Source organism: Macrobrachium nipponense, chromosome 32 (assembly GCF_015104395.2).
Source record: "Macrobrachium nipponense isolate FS-2020 chromosome 32, ASM1510439v2, whole genome shotgun sequence".
Lineage (NCBI taxonomy): Eukaryota > Metazoa > Arthropoda > Malacostraca > Decapoda > Palaemonidae > Macrobrachium > Macrobrachium nipponense.
Window position 1 is genome coordinate 68,713,545 of NC_061094.1, and position 16,252 is coordinate 68,729,796.

Sequence of the window (16,252 nt, forward strand, 5' to 3'; positions counted from 1 at the left end):
ATTATATATAATAGTTCCTCCATTGTTAAATTATTCTAAATATATGACACAGTAAAGACGAAAGCAATACATAGGGCAGTACATAATGGAAAAAAGGGTTACTATGAACACTCACTAGGCCTAGAGACAAAGAACCAGACTACTAAACCTTAAGAGAATTTAGTATTCTCTCTGTGTGTGTGTGTGTGTGTGTGTGTGTGTGTGTCTCAATAGCAACGCAACAAGCAACCGTCCGCGGTAAAAACATTAGAAGACAATTCACGGTTATAAAACAATTACGAAAGTTTCCACTTCCTCCCCAACTCCTCACTTTGACATCAAGCGTCGACAGTTAAAATGTCCACTTCCGCATCAAAAATCATCAAGCAATTCCGATTCCCTGCAACGAGAGCCCGCCCAACTTACTGCAGGAAAATCTCGGGCCAAGTTTTTAGCAAACCAGAATGCAGCAAGTAGCTCCTTTGCCTACGCCGTTTGAACTTGCAAAAATAAGCAATTACTCCCGATTAGCATATTTCATGAGGAAGGAATCCATTAGAGGCTCTCGTAATAGCGTCTGGTTGGTGGTTACACGCCGTAAATATTAATTAAAAGAAATAAGACGCAATGGAATATCTGGTGTTTTAGTCTAGAGAATGTGCATTGAATTCATTGCTCCAGAGGTCTGACGAATGAAGTTTCTGATCCTCACAAAGGTTTCCTTTCCCTTGGAGAAATATCATGCTCCCAAAAGCACAAGAACAACTTAAAAACATAAAGCAGCGAATGATAATTCTTCACAGGCTTACAATCTACAATACTGACGTTAGCGGAAAAGCCTACGTCCACACTGAGCCTAAAAGAACCTGAACTTATCTTAGCTAAGATGGAGAAAGCAACTCCTTCAACCCACGAAAATCAAGAATAGAATAATAAAAATCTCTTAACAGAAGCTTATCTTAAACGAGTAAGAACCGTCTTAATCGGGGGGTAACAAACAGAATACTAATGTGTCACCGAGGCGTCTCAACCGCGGGTCGCTCTGGTTTTCGAGTCGTTATGTAAATATACTGGGAAGAATGACACGGACTGAATGCCATTGCTCGATTAAATCATCTTTATCCTCGTTAAGAAGACGCATAAATTGAGTTTTGACATTTAGGTATGATAAGTAGAGTTTATTTACGATAAACAGCAGAGAAAGGAGAATGTTTACATACGGTATGTAGTAGTCTTGTAGGCCTACATTAGATTGCCTCCCTTTTGTAGCACATATAGTTCACCGCATGTAGTATTCTTATAGGTCTACATTAGATTGCCTCCCTTTTGTAGCACATGTAGTTAACTGAAAATATGATTAATTAAAACTCAGACATTTCAGAAAAGTCTGCACAAATTCTGGCCAAGGAAACACTACAGCAAAGAGGTAACGAGAACTCTTGTTTGTGCAAAACAAAACCAAGTGAGCCAGTCTTTCCCGCTTTTTTTTTCTCTCTCTCGTTTTCGTGTTTTCTCAGAATCAATCGTTAGCAAACCAACAAACAGCGTTTGCTTCCCCTTGTTGGTCTCTCTGACATCAAAGGAACAGCGGAAAAGAGTCATTTCCCCCCTCAAATACTGTTCCTGAATTTTTAGTTCCCCTGCCACGGAGCTCAACAATGATGCTAGGCTCACTCTAAGGACAGTTAGGGAGAAAAAAAAAAAAAGTAACAACTCTGCAATACTGGTATTCATACTCTGAAACTTCCTACCTATATTAAGTTATAGTATTCATAAAGAAATTCGCTTCTACAAAATAAAATATTAAATAAACATAAACTTAAGTTGAGGATATTTTTTCACAAGGATATTTTTGGTGGTGGGGGGGAGGGGAGGGCTGCTTTTCTGAACAAGATAGTATGCATAATCTAATGACAATAACTAAAAACGCTAAGCACGAATATACATACATATAGTGTCACATTTTCTTTAAGCGCTTGATTTGAGGTCACTGAAAACGACTGCCCAAAAGTGAGTGGGGTAACTAATTCTAATAGAATGTGGTCGTTTCATTACTTATAAAAGGTTATAGCAACCACGAAAATCAGAATGAGTCTTAGAATATCAGGTTCAGTAGGTAATACAAAAAAAGGAGAGAATCTATGATGAACTACATTCTTCTACTAAACGATAGCGAAGGAATAATTTCAGTTCAGAGTGACAAGCGACCACGGAATAATATACAACTATAAACTATTAATTTTCATAATGAAAAAGTTAGTTAATGACTCCATTACGATAATCTGAATAAGCACTGTTTCACTAACCTCAATTTTTTTTCCATGAATTATCTAAACAAATTATCATTACCTGTGGGTGATTCTTTGTTTTTTAAGTGTATCAACAATGGAATTCAGTTCAATGCATAGTCTCTACTTTTCCCTTATCATCGCATATATTTAATACAAAATCATAAGAATGCAATACTAACAATACGAATATAGGCCTAAATAGAAAATATACCTTTATTGTTAAGTCATGTCAGCCATGACTGACTATAAACTATAATGTAGCAAAAACAATGAGCTTTGCTAGCAAATGCTTTTAAATACAAATTGTCGAGTACGTTGTAATAAAGCAAGTTAAAACGTCTACATAGCTGTGCCTAATTTATACCATTCATGGCATATGTATCTAACGTAATAATATCAGGTATTGGATTAATAAATATGAGACTACAATAATCAAGAACAAAATGCGCGGAGGTTTGTTTCTTAGGCGCAATCGAGTTTTGTGTACAGGGATAACTGAGACGTACCCCATGAAACTTTCAGCAATGGCCCGCAGCTGGCCAGTCCTATGGCGTTGCCAGCCGCATGACTATGGCTAACTTTAACCTTAAATCAAATAAAATGTGCTGAGGCTAGAGAGCTGCAATTTGGTATGTTCCATGACTAGAGGGTGGATGATCAACATGCCATTTTGCAACCCTCTAGCCTCAGTAGTTTTTTTTAAGATCTGAGGGCGGACAGACAAAGCCGGCACAATAGTTTTCTTTTACGGAAGACTAAACAGGCAATTATGAAACAGGAAATATAATGTTGATGAAGCTTTCACTTAATAGCTGAACCACTCGAGGGAGTAAGAGGTGGGGTAGTCCTGTTAATATCTGACCAAAAAAAAAAAAAAAAAAAAAAAAAAAAGGAGGAATATAATTTAAAACAAGGCACACGATTTTTTTTTTTTTTTTTTTTTGCTCAGATTTTAACAGGACTACCCCATCCATCCCTTACTCCGTCTACACGAAAATACCACAAACTCAACAGTTAAACGCCACAGAAAACTAGACTGAACACTTCAGAAAGATTGAAATACCTAAAAAAAAAAAAAAAGTCAATTTCCTCCCCACCTACTCTTGCTTTGACGTCGAAGTGGACACTGGAATGTTCATTTCCTTTCAAACACCAATTCCCGAATGTTTACTCGGATTGCTCCAGACCTCAGATGGCAGTCATACAAGGGACGCGAAAATTCTTCTGGTTTCGAGTCTCTCTGCTTTTGTCACTGTATTCGTGGCTTAAATACACAGCACGAAGGGACTACAGACGTGTTTGTATCATCAATAAAAACGTGCGGAAAAAATAAAGTCGATATGAAAGATCGGACGAAACTGAAAACAAGATTAATAATTAGCAAAAATTTGTTTAATTCTTGGCCCTTCTTCTCTCCCCTAAGATAATTCTCATGTACAGCGTAATTATATATATAGTCTTTTTTTTCATCACACACACGAACGCACGCAATAAACGAGAGAGAGAGAGAGAGAGAGAGAGAGGCATAATTAGCGATGATGTACTTCATTTGGAACAAAGATATTGATATAATTAACTTAACGCGAACAATGTAATATAAACCGGAAATACATTAGTCGATCCTAATGCGTTCACGAGTACGGATATCTATGTGTGTGTGTGTGTGTGTGTGTGTGGTTCACAGAAAAATTATCACCATTCATACTTTTTCTCCATTACGGATGAACACATCGATACTTGAGGCGACAAAAAAACTGCATTAATGTATGGTTTACCTCTAGAATGAATAATAAATGACTACAACATATATTACATGCTAATTAAAAATAATAATTACATATGCATTTAAAGAACCTTTCCTGGATAGTGATCCCCAAGGGTTTTCATTTTAACCTGGTATGTATCCACCTTTGCGGCGTGTTCAGTAACAAGCCCGTCGGGGATGACTGTCAAAAAAGCATAAACAAAAGACTGTAAATTTAACATAAAGATAATGACCCCCAAAAGCCCCTGGGGGGGGGGTCACTATCTAGGGAAGAACCCACTGAACTAAATATAACCCATCTGAATTACAACAAATGTTCTAGGGACTCTTCTGAATACCAAGAACCTCCTTGGGCTGCACTTACCTATGGGTCATTTTCCTGAACCTCTCTGAGCTGAACCTACCTATGGATCCATTTTCCTGAACCCCTTTGAGCTGCACTTATCTATGGATCCATTTTCCTGAACCCCTTTGAGCTGCACTTATCTATGGGTCTATTTCCCTGAACCCCTTTGAGCTGCACTTATCTATGGGTCCATTTTCCTGAACCTCCTGAACTGCACTTACCTATGGATCCATTTTCTGAACCCCTTTGAGCTGCCCTTACCTATGGGTCCATTTTCCTGAACCTCTCCGAATATGGTCGAGTTAGGAAAGACCGGCGGGTTGTCGTTGACGTCCTTCACCACGACAGTCACAACGGTTTCGACAACGTGGACCCTCCCTCCCCCGCCCCCTCCTGCGTCACCGATACCAGCAATGACGTCTGCCAGATCGGGAAGGGCGTCTCTTGCTTTACTGGTCTCTGGAAAGAGGTCCTCTTCCTCCTCCTCCTCCTCTTCGTCTTCCAGGGAGAAGTCTCCGTAATCCTGACATCCACCACTGTCCAGAGGGGCAAACCTCTTCACATACCGACGGTGGCGTCGCCTGACTGGAATCATGGCTTTACCCTGTATGTGAGCTGTAGGAGGAAGCATCTGGTGGTTACTCCCACCGGCATATCGGTCTACACAATCTCTGTGCGTAGTTCTGCGACTTCCAAGAAAGCCGTTTTGCTCCGTTGTTGAATTAAGTGCGAGGCTGCTGAATATATAAGGACACTCTCTGAGGGGATAGTAACCCAAGATGAAATCGGTAGTGTTATGACTTTTGTAATAAGACTCTTGGTGCCTCTTGATGTGCTTTTTGCCACTATCTTGTAAGAGCTGTCCAAATTTTTCTTCAGGCACGGTTATGACGTCAGTGCTAGGAGGTGACGATACCTTGACGAGGTCACTGTACAGGTCAGCGGCATGTCTGTGTTTCGAAGGAGACCCCTTCTGGTGTTTCTTTCTCCAGGGAAACCTGACAGTTCTGGAGGATTTTCTAGGTTTGAAGGCCTTCCATCTCCCGCTGAAATTGCTCTTGGTACTCCCTGGAGACACCTCTTCTTCTATCCACCCCCTGGGCAATATTCTGGGACGTCTTGGAGGCTTGAATTTCAGCAGGGAGTGAGAAGGTAATCTCAACCGGAGATTCTTGGGCCTCTTCTCTTCATTCTGGGATATTCTCAATTTGTTTTCCTGCATCTGTCCTCTTTCATGGTAATCAATCTTATTTTGATGACTCTTATCTCTCATCTTTCTTCTCTTTTCGCTTTCCTTCAGTCTCCTCTGACTGAAAAGCTTCTTTTTAGAATTTCTCTTTGGATTTGAAGTGTGTGTTTCACTATTACTTTTGCTCATGTTATCACCTTTTCTGTTGCTCCAGCCATCAGTTTTATCACTCCAGCCATTAGTTTGATCATTCCAGCTACCAGTTTTATCATGCCAGCCATCAGTTTTATCATGCCAGCCATCAGTTTTATCACTCCAGCCATCAGTTTTATCAGCGAACTGCCTCTCAGATTTCCTCAAGTTCATCAGTCTATCTGCTGTTTCCAGTCCATCATAAAACGACACAGCAGAACTGCCAATTCTAGAATGACCCACTGGGCTGGGGAGAGGTTGGTCACTCTGCATTTCTTGGCGGAGAGGGGCCTTTCCATGCTGCTCTAAGGACTTTCTGAATCCCCAGCGCTGCTCTAAACTCTCCTGAGACGTAGGGGGCCGTCGAGACGGGCTATCCCTAGAATCACTCTTTGTAGGGTACTGATCTAAAGGATACTTTTGGCCTTCTTGCGCTGGCGGCTGCCAGTGAGGAGGGCACGCGTTGACCATCCCGTACCTGGACTCGAATCTCCCATTTATCTCTGCCTGAGGGTGGGTCTCTGTCAAGTGCCTGCAAGAGAAAAGAATAATCTCTGTAATGGATTACGATGCAATCGTATTTAGAATAGAACATTAACTGTAATTTCTTTAACTGAAAACCAGTATCATGGCCGGCACTAATGCTTGGTTATGCCTGCGCAGTTATGCCTTAACAGTCGGCCTGTGCAGGCAAAACTGAACCCATTAAAATTCAGTTATGCCTGTGCAGGCAAGGGTTCAGTTTTGCCTGAACAGGCCGACTGTGCAGGCATCACTGCACAGCTATAACTGAGCAGTCTTCATGCAAAGTTAATGTTTATAGTTTGAGCAGATGTCTATGCTATTTCATTCACTAGGCTGATACAACTAACTTCAATTTGTTGTACATCAGACCAAAGTAACAAAAAAATGCATAAAAGCTGAACTCCTGGTAAGCAAAAACCTAGACAAAAATTGCAACCTCAACTTTGATCTCTTATTCACATTCTTCATAGATGTTTGTTTCCACTGGCCTGTCTGGTCTAACAAAAGTCTTTTATCAAGTAAGGTGAAATCCTTCCTCTGTGGTCCAGTTACCTGATCCTCCAGTGCACGGTGGGTTATTCAATAATTTTCCATAGATATTTCCAGCTCTATGTTCATAACTTCAAGGAAGCCACGATAATTCTATTTTCGTTGGGAAACGGCATAACTGATACGTTCCTACTTCAAGGTAGCTACAATTATCCTCTTTAAGTTGGGAAATGGTAAATCTTTAATAATACTTTAAGACATCAAAGGGTTAATGCTAGGACAGAGAGAAGGAGCGGGGTCCTATATTCTTCCCCGGATACACGGTTGAATTTAATCACGCCTCAAGTTCCCTATTGGACGAGTGGGTTGCAGCTCACGTAGCAATCTGGTAGACCGAAATCGCACCCCGCTGCCGCCAATGCAGAATCACAGGAATTTATCTCTGGTGATTGGAAATTAATTTCTGTATGTAATGTAGTTCGGATTCCACAACAAGGTGCAGGTCGCGTTGCTAAAGCCCCGTCCACGATTCTCCGCTTATGACGTCACATCGAACGAAGTCTGACGGGCAAAGTTCAACCGTGTGGACGGGGCTTTAGTAACCAATTGGTTCCTAACTCTGTCAACAAAAATCTAACCCATCCGGCCAGCCATAGGAGAGCTGTCAATCAGCTCAGTGGTCTGGTTAAACTAAGATATACTGACCATAATCACGCTAAGACGACAAAAGCATTTAATTGCCGTGAAATGAATGGGGTTATGTAGATCATAGTTAAAAAGTATCAGGAGGATTCTTCTCAATTTGCAACGCTGTACAAACCTTGCGTTGAACGGGAACAACGCAGTCCTCGATACGTCCCTTAAATTTCAATATGGGCAAACATTATTACCCAGAGCTATTTTAATCTTCGTACATCAATCAAAGCTTTGGTGCTGAATCGGTTCATCAGTAAAGGGACTTCCATTCAGCAGGGCCTCGCAATCCTTGTATTCAGGCCGAAATCGAACGGATTTACATTCCCCGATTGTTCACGACTGAATTCTGGCGATTTTCAAAGTTACTGATGTATTGGGATTTCTGCCTTTTTTTTTTCTTTTATATGAAAGATTCAGTAGTAATTTTCAAACCTATTGATGCATTGAGATTTTTTTTTTTTTTTTTTTTTTTGATGAAAGAATCAGTAGCGATTTTCAAACCAACTGATGTATCGAGATTTCTGTTAATTTTTCATTTTTTATTTATTTATTTTTCTAAAACATTCAGTATCCAATGACATACACAAACACTCAGCTGAAGAGGATCAGGTTCAGAATTCATGAAAAAATTACATTTTTGTTATTGGACAGCGATAAAAGGACTAAAACTCTGTAGTATAAAAGTCTCTTATGACACTACCTTAAAAGAGAGAGAGAGAAGAGAGAGAGAGAGAGAGAGAGAGAGAGAGAGGAGAGAGAGAGAGAGAGAATCTGTAATATTCAATTATAAATGTCTCTTTTGGCTCTACCGTGAGAGAGAGAGAGAGAGAGAGAGAGAGAGAGAGAGAGAGAGAGAGAGAGAGAGATCTTTAATATTCAATTATAAATGTCTCATATGGCACTACATTAAGAGAGAGAGAGAGAGAGAGAGAGAGAGAGAGAGAGAGAGAGAGAGAGAGAGAGAGAGGATGGCACCGACACAGAATTAGGCATTATTACCCAGCGTTACATACACTATCCTATACAACCCATCGTAAAACTGCTACCCAATACACTATGAAGTGGTAAGATCTAATAATTTCCCCTTTTAAAAGGACCGTCACGTCACTTGTGCATTTCAGTGAAAATATATAATGTAATAGATTTACTTAACTGAAAGGAAGTTATTCCTTTCAGGGGATGTGACGCAGCTGACATCATGGCCTTGATACGACTATCATTTCAGGCAGCCATGAAACGTACTTATCTTTAAAAATTCATGGAGTCTCGTGTAATTCAACATTTTGACTGTAAATTATGTGACACCTTGTTAATCTCTCTCTCTCTCTCTCTCTCTCTCTCTCTCTCTCTCTCTCTGTTTGACTGTAGACACCATACTTTATCAATTGCAACTTTGTCATTGCATATATTTTTCTCATTTTTGCCTCTCTCTCTCTCTCTCTCTCTCTCTCTCTCTCTCTCTCTCTCTCTCTCTTTGTTTGACTGTAGACTTCATACTTTATCATTTGCAACTTTGTCATTGGATAAATTTTCTTCTCTCTCTCTCTCTCTCTCTCTCTCTCTCTCTCTCTCTGACTGTAGACCCATACTTTATCATTTACAACTTTGTCATTGCATATATTTTTCTCATTTTCGCCTCTCTCCTCTCTCTCTCTTTTTCTCTGACTGTAGACCACATTTAACTTTTATCAATACCTCTCCTTTTCTCTCTCTCTGACTGTAGACCCATACTTTATCATTTACAACTTTGTCATTGCAAGTATTTTTCTCTCTCTCTCTCCTCTCTCTCTCTCTCTCTCTCTGACTGTAGACCCATACTTTATCATTTGCAACTTAGTCATTGCATATATTTTTCTCATTTTCGCCATTCTATTATGAACCGAGTTCTACAGCTCCAAATATCTGTATGTAAATACTTATATTCGCCTAAATTACATATTCACCTAAATTACATTTATATATAAAAAAATCCCAATTATTGCGAACTAAGACATGTACTAACAATGCTGTGGAGGTATCTGGCTTCCTTCACAGACAAAAACAAAATAATATTAATAAACAATTCTACATGATTTGCACATAACTGTTCTTATGCACTTATATAAATGCTAAGTGGAAAAGACAATGTTTTAAAGCTTCAATTCCTAAGGAGACGCTTAGTTTTGCTGGCAGAATGATATCGCGAATCTCTCTCTCTCTCTCTCTCTCTCTCTCTCTCCACTAGAGAATAGAAAATATAAAAGATGAAAACGATAAACCACTTCAAGTGTTACAGACGCTACGAGACCTAGTTACCCTTGACAGCTTTATGTGGGAGAATAAATCCTGCAACGGATAGAATAAATCCTGCAACGAAGAGAATAAATCCTGCAACGAAACGTAAAAATATATATTGCGGGATTTTCTAGAGGACAATGAAGCCCAGACGATACGATTCGGTTCGTCAATGAGCACCAGGCATCTGTCGCATAGGGCCTATAAAACCAGCTATGAAGTCAAACTATCCTTTGAGGGGGGGGGCGGTGATGCAATACTTCCGAGGATTTTCCCTTATTATCCTCCACAATGCGGTACTTGGGTCTGACACACGCCTCTGAGTGAGGTTAATGTGGAGATTTTATGACAATGTTTCCTTACATGTTAATGGCGATATTCATCAGGGGAAATGAGGGGTATGGTTGGGTTCCTTTTTCGGGAGAGCTGGTTTTACGAGCCAACGAGAATTGCTGCCCGATGAGTGTCTACAGTGTCACAGTAAGATACAAGAATGGTCTGTCTCTATGTCACAGTATGCTATAAGCATGGTATGTCTCTATGTCAAAGTATTATATAAACATGTATCATATAACCATGGTATGTCTCTATGACATAGTATGATATAAGCATGATATCTCTTTACGTCACAGTATGCTATAAGCATGATCTCTCTCTATGTCACGGTATGATATAAGCATGGTAAGTCTCTATGTCACAGTATTATATAAGCATGGTATGGCCCTATGTCACAGTATGTTATAATCATGATACGGCCCTATGTCACAGTATAAGCATGATACGGCTCTATGTCACAATATGTTATAAGCATGATACGGCCCTATGTCACAGTATTATATAAGCATGGTATGGCCTTCTGTTACAGTATGATATACGGATGATATATGATAATCTGCTCTAGTTGGGAGAGAAACTTAGCTTAAGATCTCTGACGCAATCCTATTTTTCATCTAACACCTACCGCTACCATTAGTTACAATGATCAATAATGTCATCAAATATTCATTTCAGATAGTAAAATGATGATGATTTCAGCAACACCAAATATCATATAATGATTCTTATTAGTATGTATTTTTTTCTGCTTACAAAAAGTAACGATGATTCTACGAGGTTCTCCTAAGAGAAAGGTAGTCATAGAGAAAAATAATATAAATGTCTAACAAATTCATTCAACCTTTGGCGTTCACCATCCCTTAAATTTGCTATATTACTGCTATACTGACATTCCAATCTCACGTAGATGATTAAGTTAAGCCAGGGATGATAAGGCTGATAAGCAGATTAAGCCAATTTGATTTCAAAGCATTAATTATTTCCTATCACGAGCCTCTGCTATATAAGCTTGCTAATCTAATATTCTTTACCAAGTGTAATCGGCTCCCTTTTGGTGAAGGAACTCTTACGTGGGATTTGGTGGGATTACTTTGTCAACTTTCTCTCTTAATATTTTCTTCAAAGATTGATTGAATACAGTATTTAGGCCAAAGGCCAAGCACTGGGACCTATGAGGTCATTCAGCGCTGAGGGTAAAAGGTCTGAAAGGTGTAATAGGGGGAAAACCTCAAGGCAGTTGCATTATAAATCAACTGTTAGGAGAGGGTGGAAAATAAGATAGAAGAAAGAGAATATGAAAGGAGGTACAGTAAATGTAATGAAAGGGGTGGCAGCTAGGGGCCGAAGGCACGCTGCAAAAGAACCTTAAGTAATGCCTACAGTGCACCACATGACGGTGCACTGATGACACTAATCCCCTACGGGGGCTTAAATTCTGGTGCTTGGAATATCAATGGATGCCCCGTGATTCTAAACACACAAAAGTATAAAATACATTTCAAGTAAAACAAGTTAAATAAAAATCGAGTTTTCTGTACGCCGTATATTATAAACCGCAGCCTATGGAACTTTCTTATAGCGTTGCCAGACGCAAGATCACGGCTAACTTTAACCTTGAATAAAATAAACAAAAAAAACTACTGAGGCTAGAGGGCTGCAATTTGGTGCGTCTGATGATTGGAGGGTGGATGACCAACATACCAGTTTGCAGCCCTCTGGAACTCGGTAGTTTTCAAGATCTGAGGGCGGAGAGAAAAAGTGCGGACACTGACGAAAGTCCTCAACAATTTTCTCTAACAAAAATAAATAAATAAATAAATAAATAAATAAATAAAAAAAAACAACAAGTAGAGAAGTGACCTATCACAAGAACAACAAAAGTCAACCTCGACTTACCCGTAACAATATGAGTTCACCCGAGTGGGGGTTGATCGTGAAGAAGGCCTTCTTGGGGTCGTGATCATCGACCCCCTCTCCCCCCACGCTATAGACGAGCCGCCCTTCGTCTATTCTGTCTGGGTCCTCGGCCAGCACCTGAAGGAGAAATTGGGAATAACGTATTGAAGGTTTAGGCTTCGATATGCTTCATTTAGCAGTGACTAGGTCTAGTGCCACATCTGAAATTTTTTGGGAGTTCAAATCTCTGTCAGAACTTGATATTATATTGTTAGGTTTTAAAAACTGTTATTATGCATGAAATAGATTTAAAAGTAATTCTAAGTATTACCTATGTAATCGCATATATATATATATATATAATATATATATATATATATATATATATATGTGTGTGTGTATATATATATATATATATATATATATATATATATATATATATATATATATATATATATATATATATATATATATATATATATATATATATATAATTACTTATATTTTCACACTACTTGCGTGATCTTTGCTTCATTCACTAATTGCCGGTTTCATATTAAAGAATAATGAATATATTAGTATGACTACCAGACCCGAAAATACACTAATCAACAACTTTGTAGACTTCCAGCTCTCAATATACATACATACATACATACATACATACATACATACATACTAATACTACATACATACATACATACATATGTATATGTGTATGTGTATGTATATGTATATGTTATATATATAATATATATAATATTATTAATAATTAATATATATAATATAATAATGTATGTATAATATATATAGATATACATATATATACATATATAAATATATATTATTATAATATATATACACCGTCACAGCAATATGTGAGCCATCATGTTCTATCTGGCTGAAAAAACGAAAAAACAAAAAATGGCCCAAATAGTTTGTGATGTCGTGACAAAGAGAATGAATAATGAATAATTTGTTTACTATTCATGGATTGTATTAATGGCCCCGACTGTAATGGCGAATATTACGAATGGCCGAACAAATGAACGTATAACGGCAATTACACGTCATCGTTTGCGTGTCAGTGAGGAAAGGTAGACAACAAATACATTTCACATACACGCACAGAAATTTCATGTATGCACATTCCACGTATACATATACGTCTCCCGTCGCAAGCAAGTTCACGGTACACACACACACACACACACACACACACACACACAAACACTAAGTAAGTTTTCATGTATATTTCAACTATCCATAAGCCTTCACGGTGCACAAAAAGAGAAATTGTCATGTATGTTTCACGTATACATAGACATGTCTTCACGGTATACATTCAAACATACACAGAAATGTTCATGTTTTTACGCATACGGAAATACGTCTTCCGTAGCACGCAAGTTTACTCTGTACACACAAACACACACAAACAGAACTTTAAATGTATATTCCACGTATGCATCAATACATTAACATGTCTTCTGTCCCGTATTACAGCAATAAAGACAAATATTTATGTGTATTTCACGTATATAAAAATTATTAAATAAAAAAAACTGTTCTATCGCACGCATATTCACGGGTCATACTGAGATTGTCTACCGCCTCCTACGTGGAGAGAGAGAGAGAGAGAGAGAGAGAGAGAGAGAGAGAGAGACGTACTACACATGATAATCATAACAGGTGTCGCATGTTCATTATTCAAAACAAATGATCGGTGAAGTTTGGAGGCGGGAGGGTGGGGGAGAGACTTTCAATTTTTTTTCCACTCGCCGTCAAAAAGTAAAACTCATAACAACATGACCCGAGCTGAACCGACTGCCATTATCGCCAGATGATTAATGGATGGGGTCGTCTGCCCCACCCCCCCCCACCCCCACCCCCCCCCCACCCCCCCTAGGTGCCTATAAAGTCCGGTGTCGTCTGCCCCCCCCCCCCCACCCCCCCCCCGCCCCCCCCCTCACCCCTTGCTCCAACCCCGTCGGGTGCTATAAAGTCCCGGGCACTCTGTGAAATCAGGGATGAATAGCAATAAAATAATAATAATAATAATAATAATAATAATAATATTGGTGCCAACTGTATGAAAATTGTGCTCGTAACGGAGAAGACCTCTGTAAGCAATAATAATAATAATAATAATAATAATAATAATAATAATAATAATAATAATAATAACGCAGGTGACAAATGAGCAATACTAATAACAATAACGTTTATCACGTCTGTTAGAATTATTATGTTAATATCGCAATGAATCAGTTCATTATTTAACTGATTTCCAAGGCCTGTTTCCGTAACTCAGTTGAACAAATTACTTTGTGCTTATATTTATGAATATGGTAGGTGACAACTGCGTGAATAAAAGTTCTCACAACAAAATTAATTATTTCGATACTTCAATGATTTCTAAGGCCTGTTTTCGTAGTTTATAAAAAAAGAAAAAAATACTTAAATCCTTGTATACATGGAATTCTTCACCCCATTGGCTTTCAGTAGCTTTTACCATCAAGATACTTTTATGGATTTCTCATCTTTTCTCATCTTAACCGAAGTACACCCAAGGTTTAGTTAAAAAATGGCACTTATATGTTTAACACATCCATGTTCCAGATGTCTCAAACCCTCTTAAGAATATCATCTTGAAATTATAAATGCTAAACGTAACATTAGGATAAAAAAAAATATGGTGTAAATCAACATTTTGTTATAATAGTTTAATATGACCTATGCCAATTGTAAATGTATATGATATATATATATATAATATATATATATCTATATATAGATATATATATATATATATATATAATATATATATAATGTGTGTATGTGTGTGTGTGTGTGTGTGTGTGTGTGTGTGTGTGTATGTATGTATGAGTGCGTATACATGTTCAGAAATATCTCCAGAAGAGTAAGCAAGATTAAGCGTTTGATATGTATTTTTCTGACGATTATAGACAGAAGAAATGACATTTTTTTGAAAAAAAAAACAAAAAACGTTCGACGATTCCAACCTCCATTTGATAATATCCATTAAGTCGAAACTAAGACAAACAGTAAGCATTTAAGTACAATAAAGTTTGATTCGCGTTTGCTGACGTAAAAAAATGAAAATAATAAAATTTTGAAACCTAAAATTTAACGGACCGAACTTATTTTTTTTTTCTTTTGCACTGATTGGTCAAAGCGGGAGGAGAGAAACCCCCGCCCAAAAACTGATTTGGAAATTAAATCATGTTCTCTCCCCTTCCCAATAAAGAGTTCAGATTTAATTCTGATTTTTATTTTTGTTATTTTTTATTTTTTAAGTCTCCCCTTTTTCAAATAAAGATTGACCAGAAAATGGAAAGTGGTTAAATGTTGCGAGTGATCGGTTTTAATATATAAAATCTATCCACGCTGTGCATAGATTTGAATGTTTTTCGTAAATATAGATAGTAGTTTTTATAGTTTTCATTTAAGTGTAATTTACATTGTATATATATATATATATATATATATATATATATATATATATATATATATATATACACACACACTTTCAGGCATAGTTTTTCGTTAAAAGCAATATATACAGAGAGAGAGAGAGAGAGAGAGAGAGAGAGAGAGAGAGAGAGAGAGACCATATGATAGGCTTCGAAAAACCTACAAAAACTGAAGAATGAGAGAGAGAGAGAGAGAGAGAGAGAGAGAGAGAGAGAGAGAGAGACCATATGGATAGGCTTCGAAAAACCTAAAAAAAAACTGCAGAATGAGAGAGAGAGAGAGAGAGAGAGAGAGAGTTTCCTCTCATCCTTCTTCTGGGAATTAACACACGACATCAATACCTCAAGTCGATGCAAACTGCATCAGGCAGCGCTGTTTGCGGAGCGTGCCTGAGCAAGACTCCGAGGCGTGTTCTGTCTTCTCGTGACACACTTAATCCAAAAGGAAAACAGCTAAAATAAAAGGCTTGCAAAGGAATAGACGGATGAAATTGTGTCATGAATTACACCACAGACTCTCTTCTAAGACTTGCAAAGGATAAAAGACTTGCAAGGGAACAGACGGACGAAACTGTTTTATGAATTACACCGCCGACTCCTTTTAAAGACTTGCAAAGGGTAAAAGACTTGCAAAGGGTAACAGACTTGCAAAGGATCAGACGGACGAAACTGTGTTATGAATTACACCGCAGACTCCTTTCAATGACTTGCAAAGGATAAAAGACTTGCAAAGGATAAAAGACTTGCAAAGGATAAAAGACTTGCAAAGGATAAAAA

General features: G+C 38.1%; 1 protein-coding gene across 1 annotated transcript in view; it reads right to left on the bottom strand.

Moving 5' to 3' along the window:
• LOC135207458 (putative neural-cadherin 2) overlaps positions 1–16,252 on the bottom strand; it is a 1,036,792-nt gene that overhangs the window by 63,983 nt on the left and 956,557 nt on the right. The window contains 3 exon segments of the mRNA XM_064239182.1: positions 4,643–6,153; positions 6,155–6,294; positions 11,979–12,116. Coding sequence (XP_064095252.1) covers positions 4,643–6,153; positions 6,155–6,294; positions 11,979–12,116 — 1,789 coding nt within the window.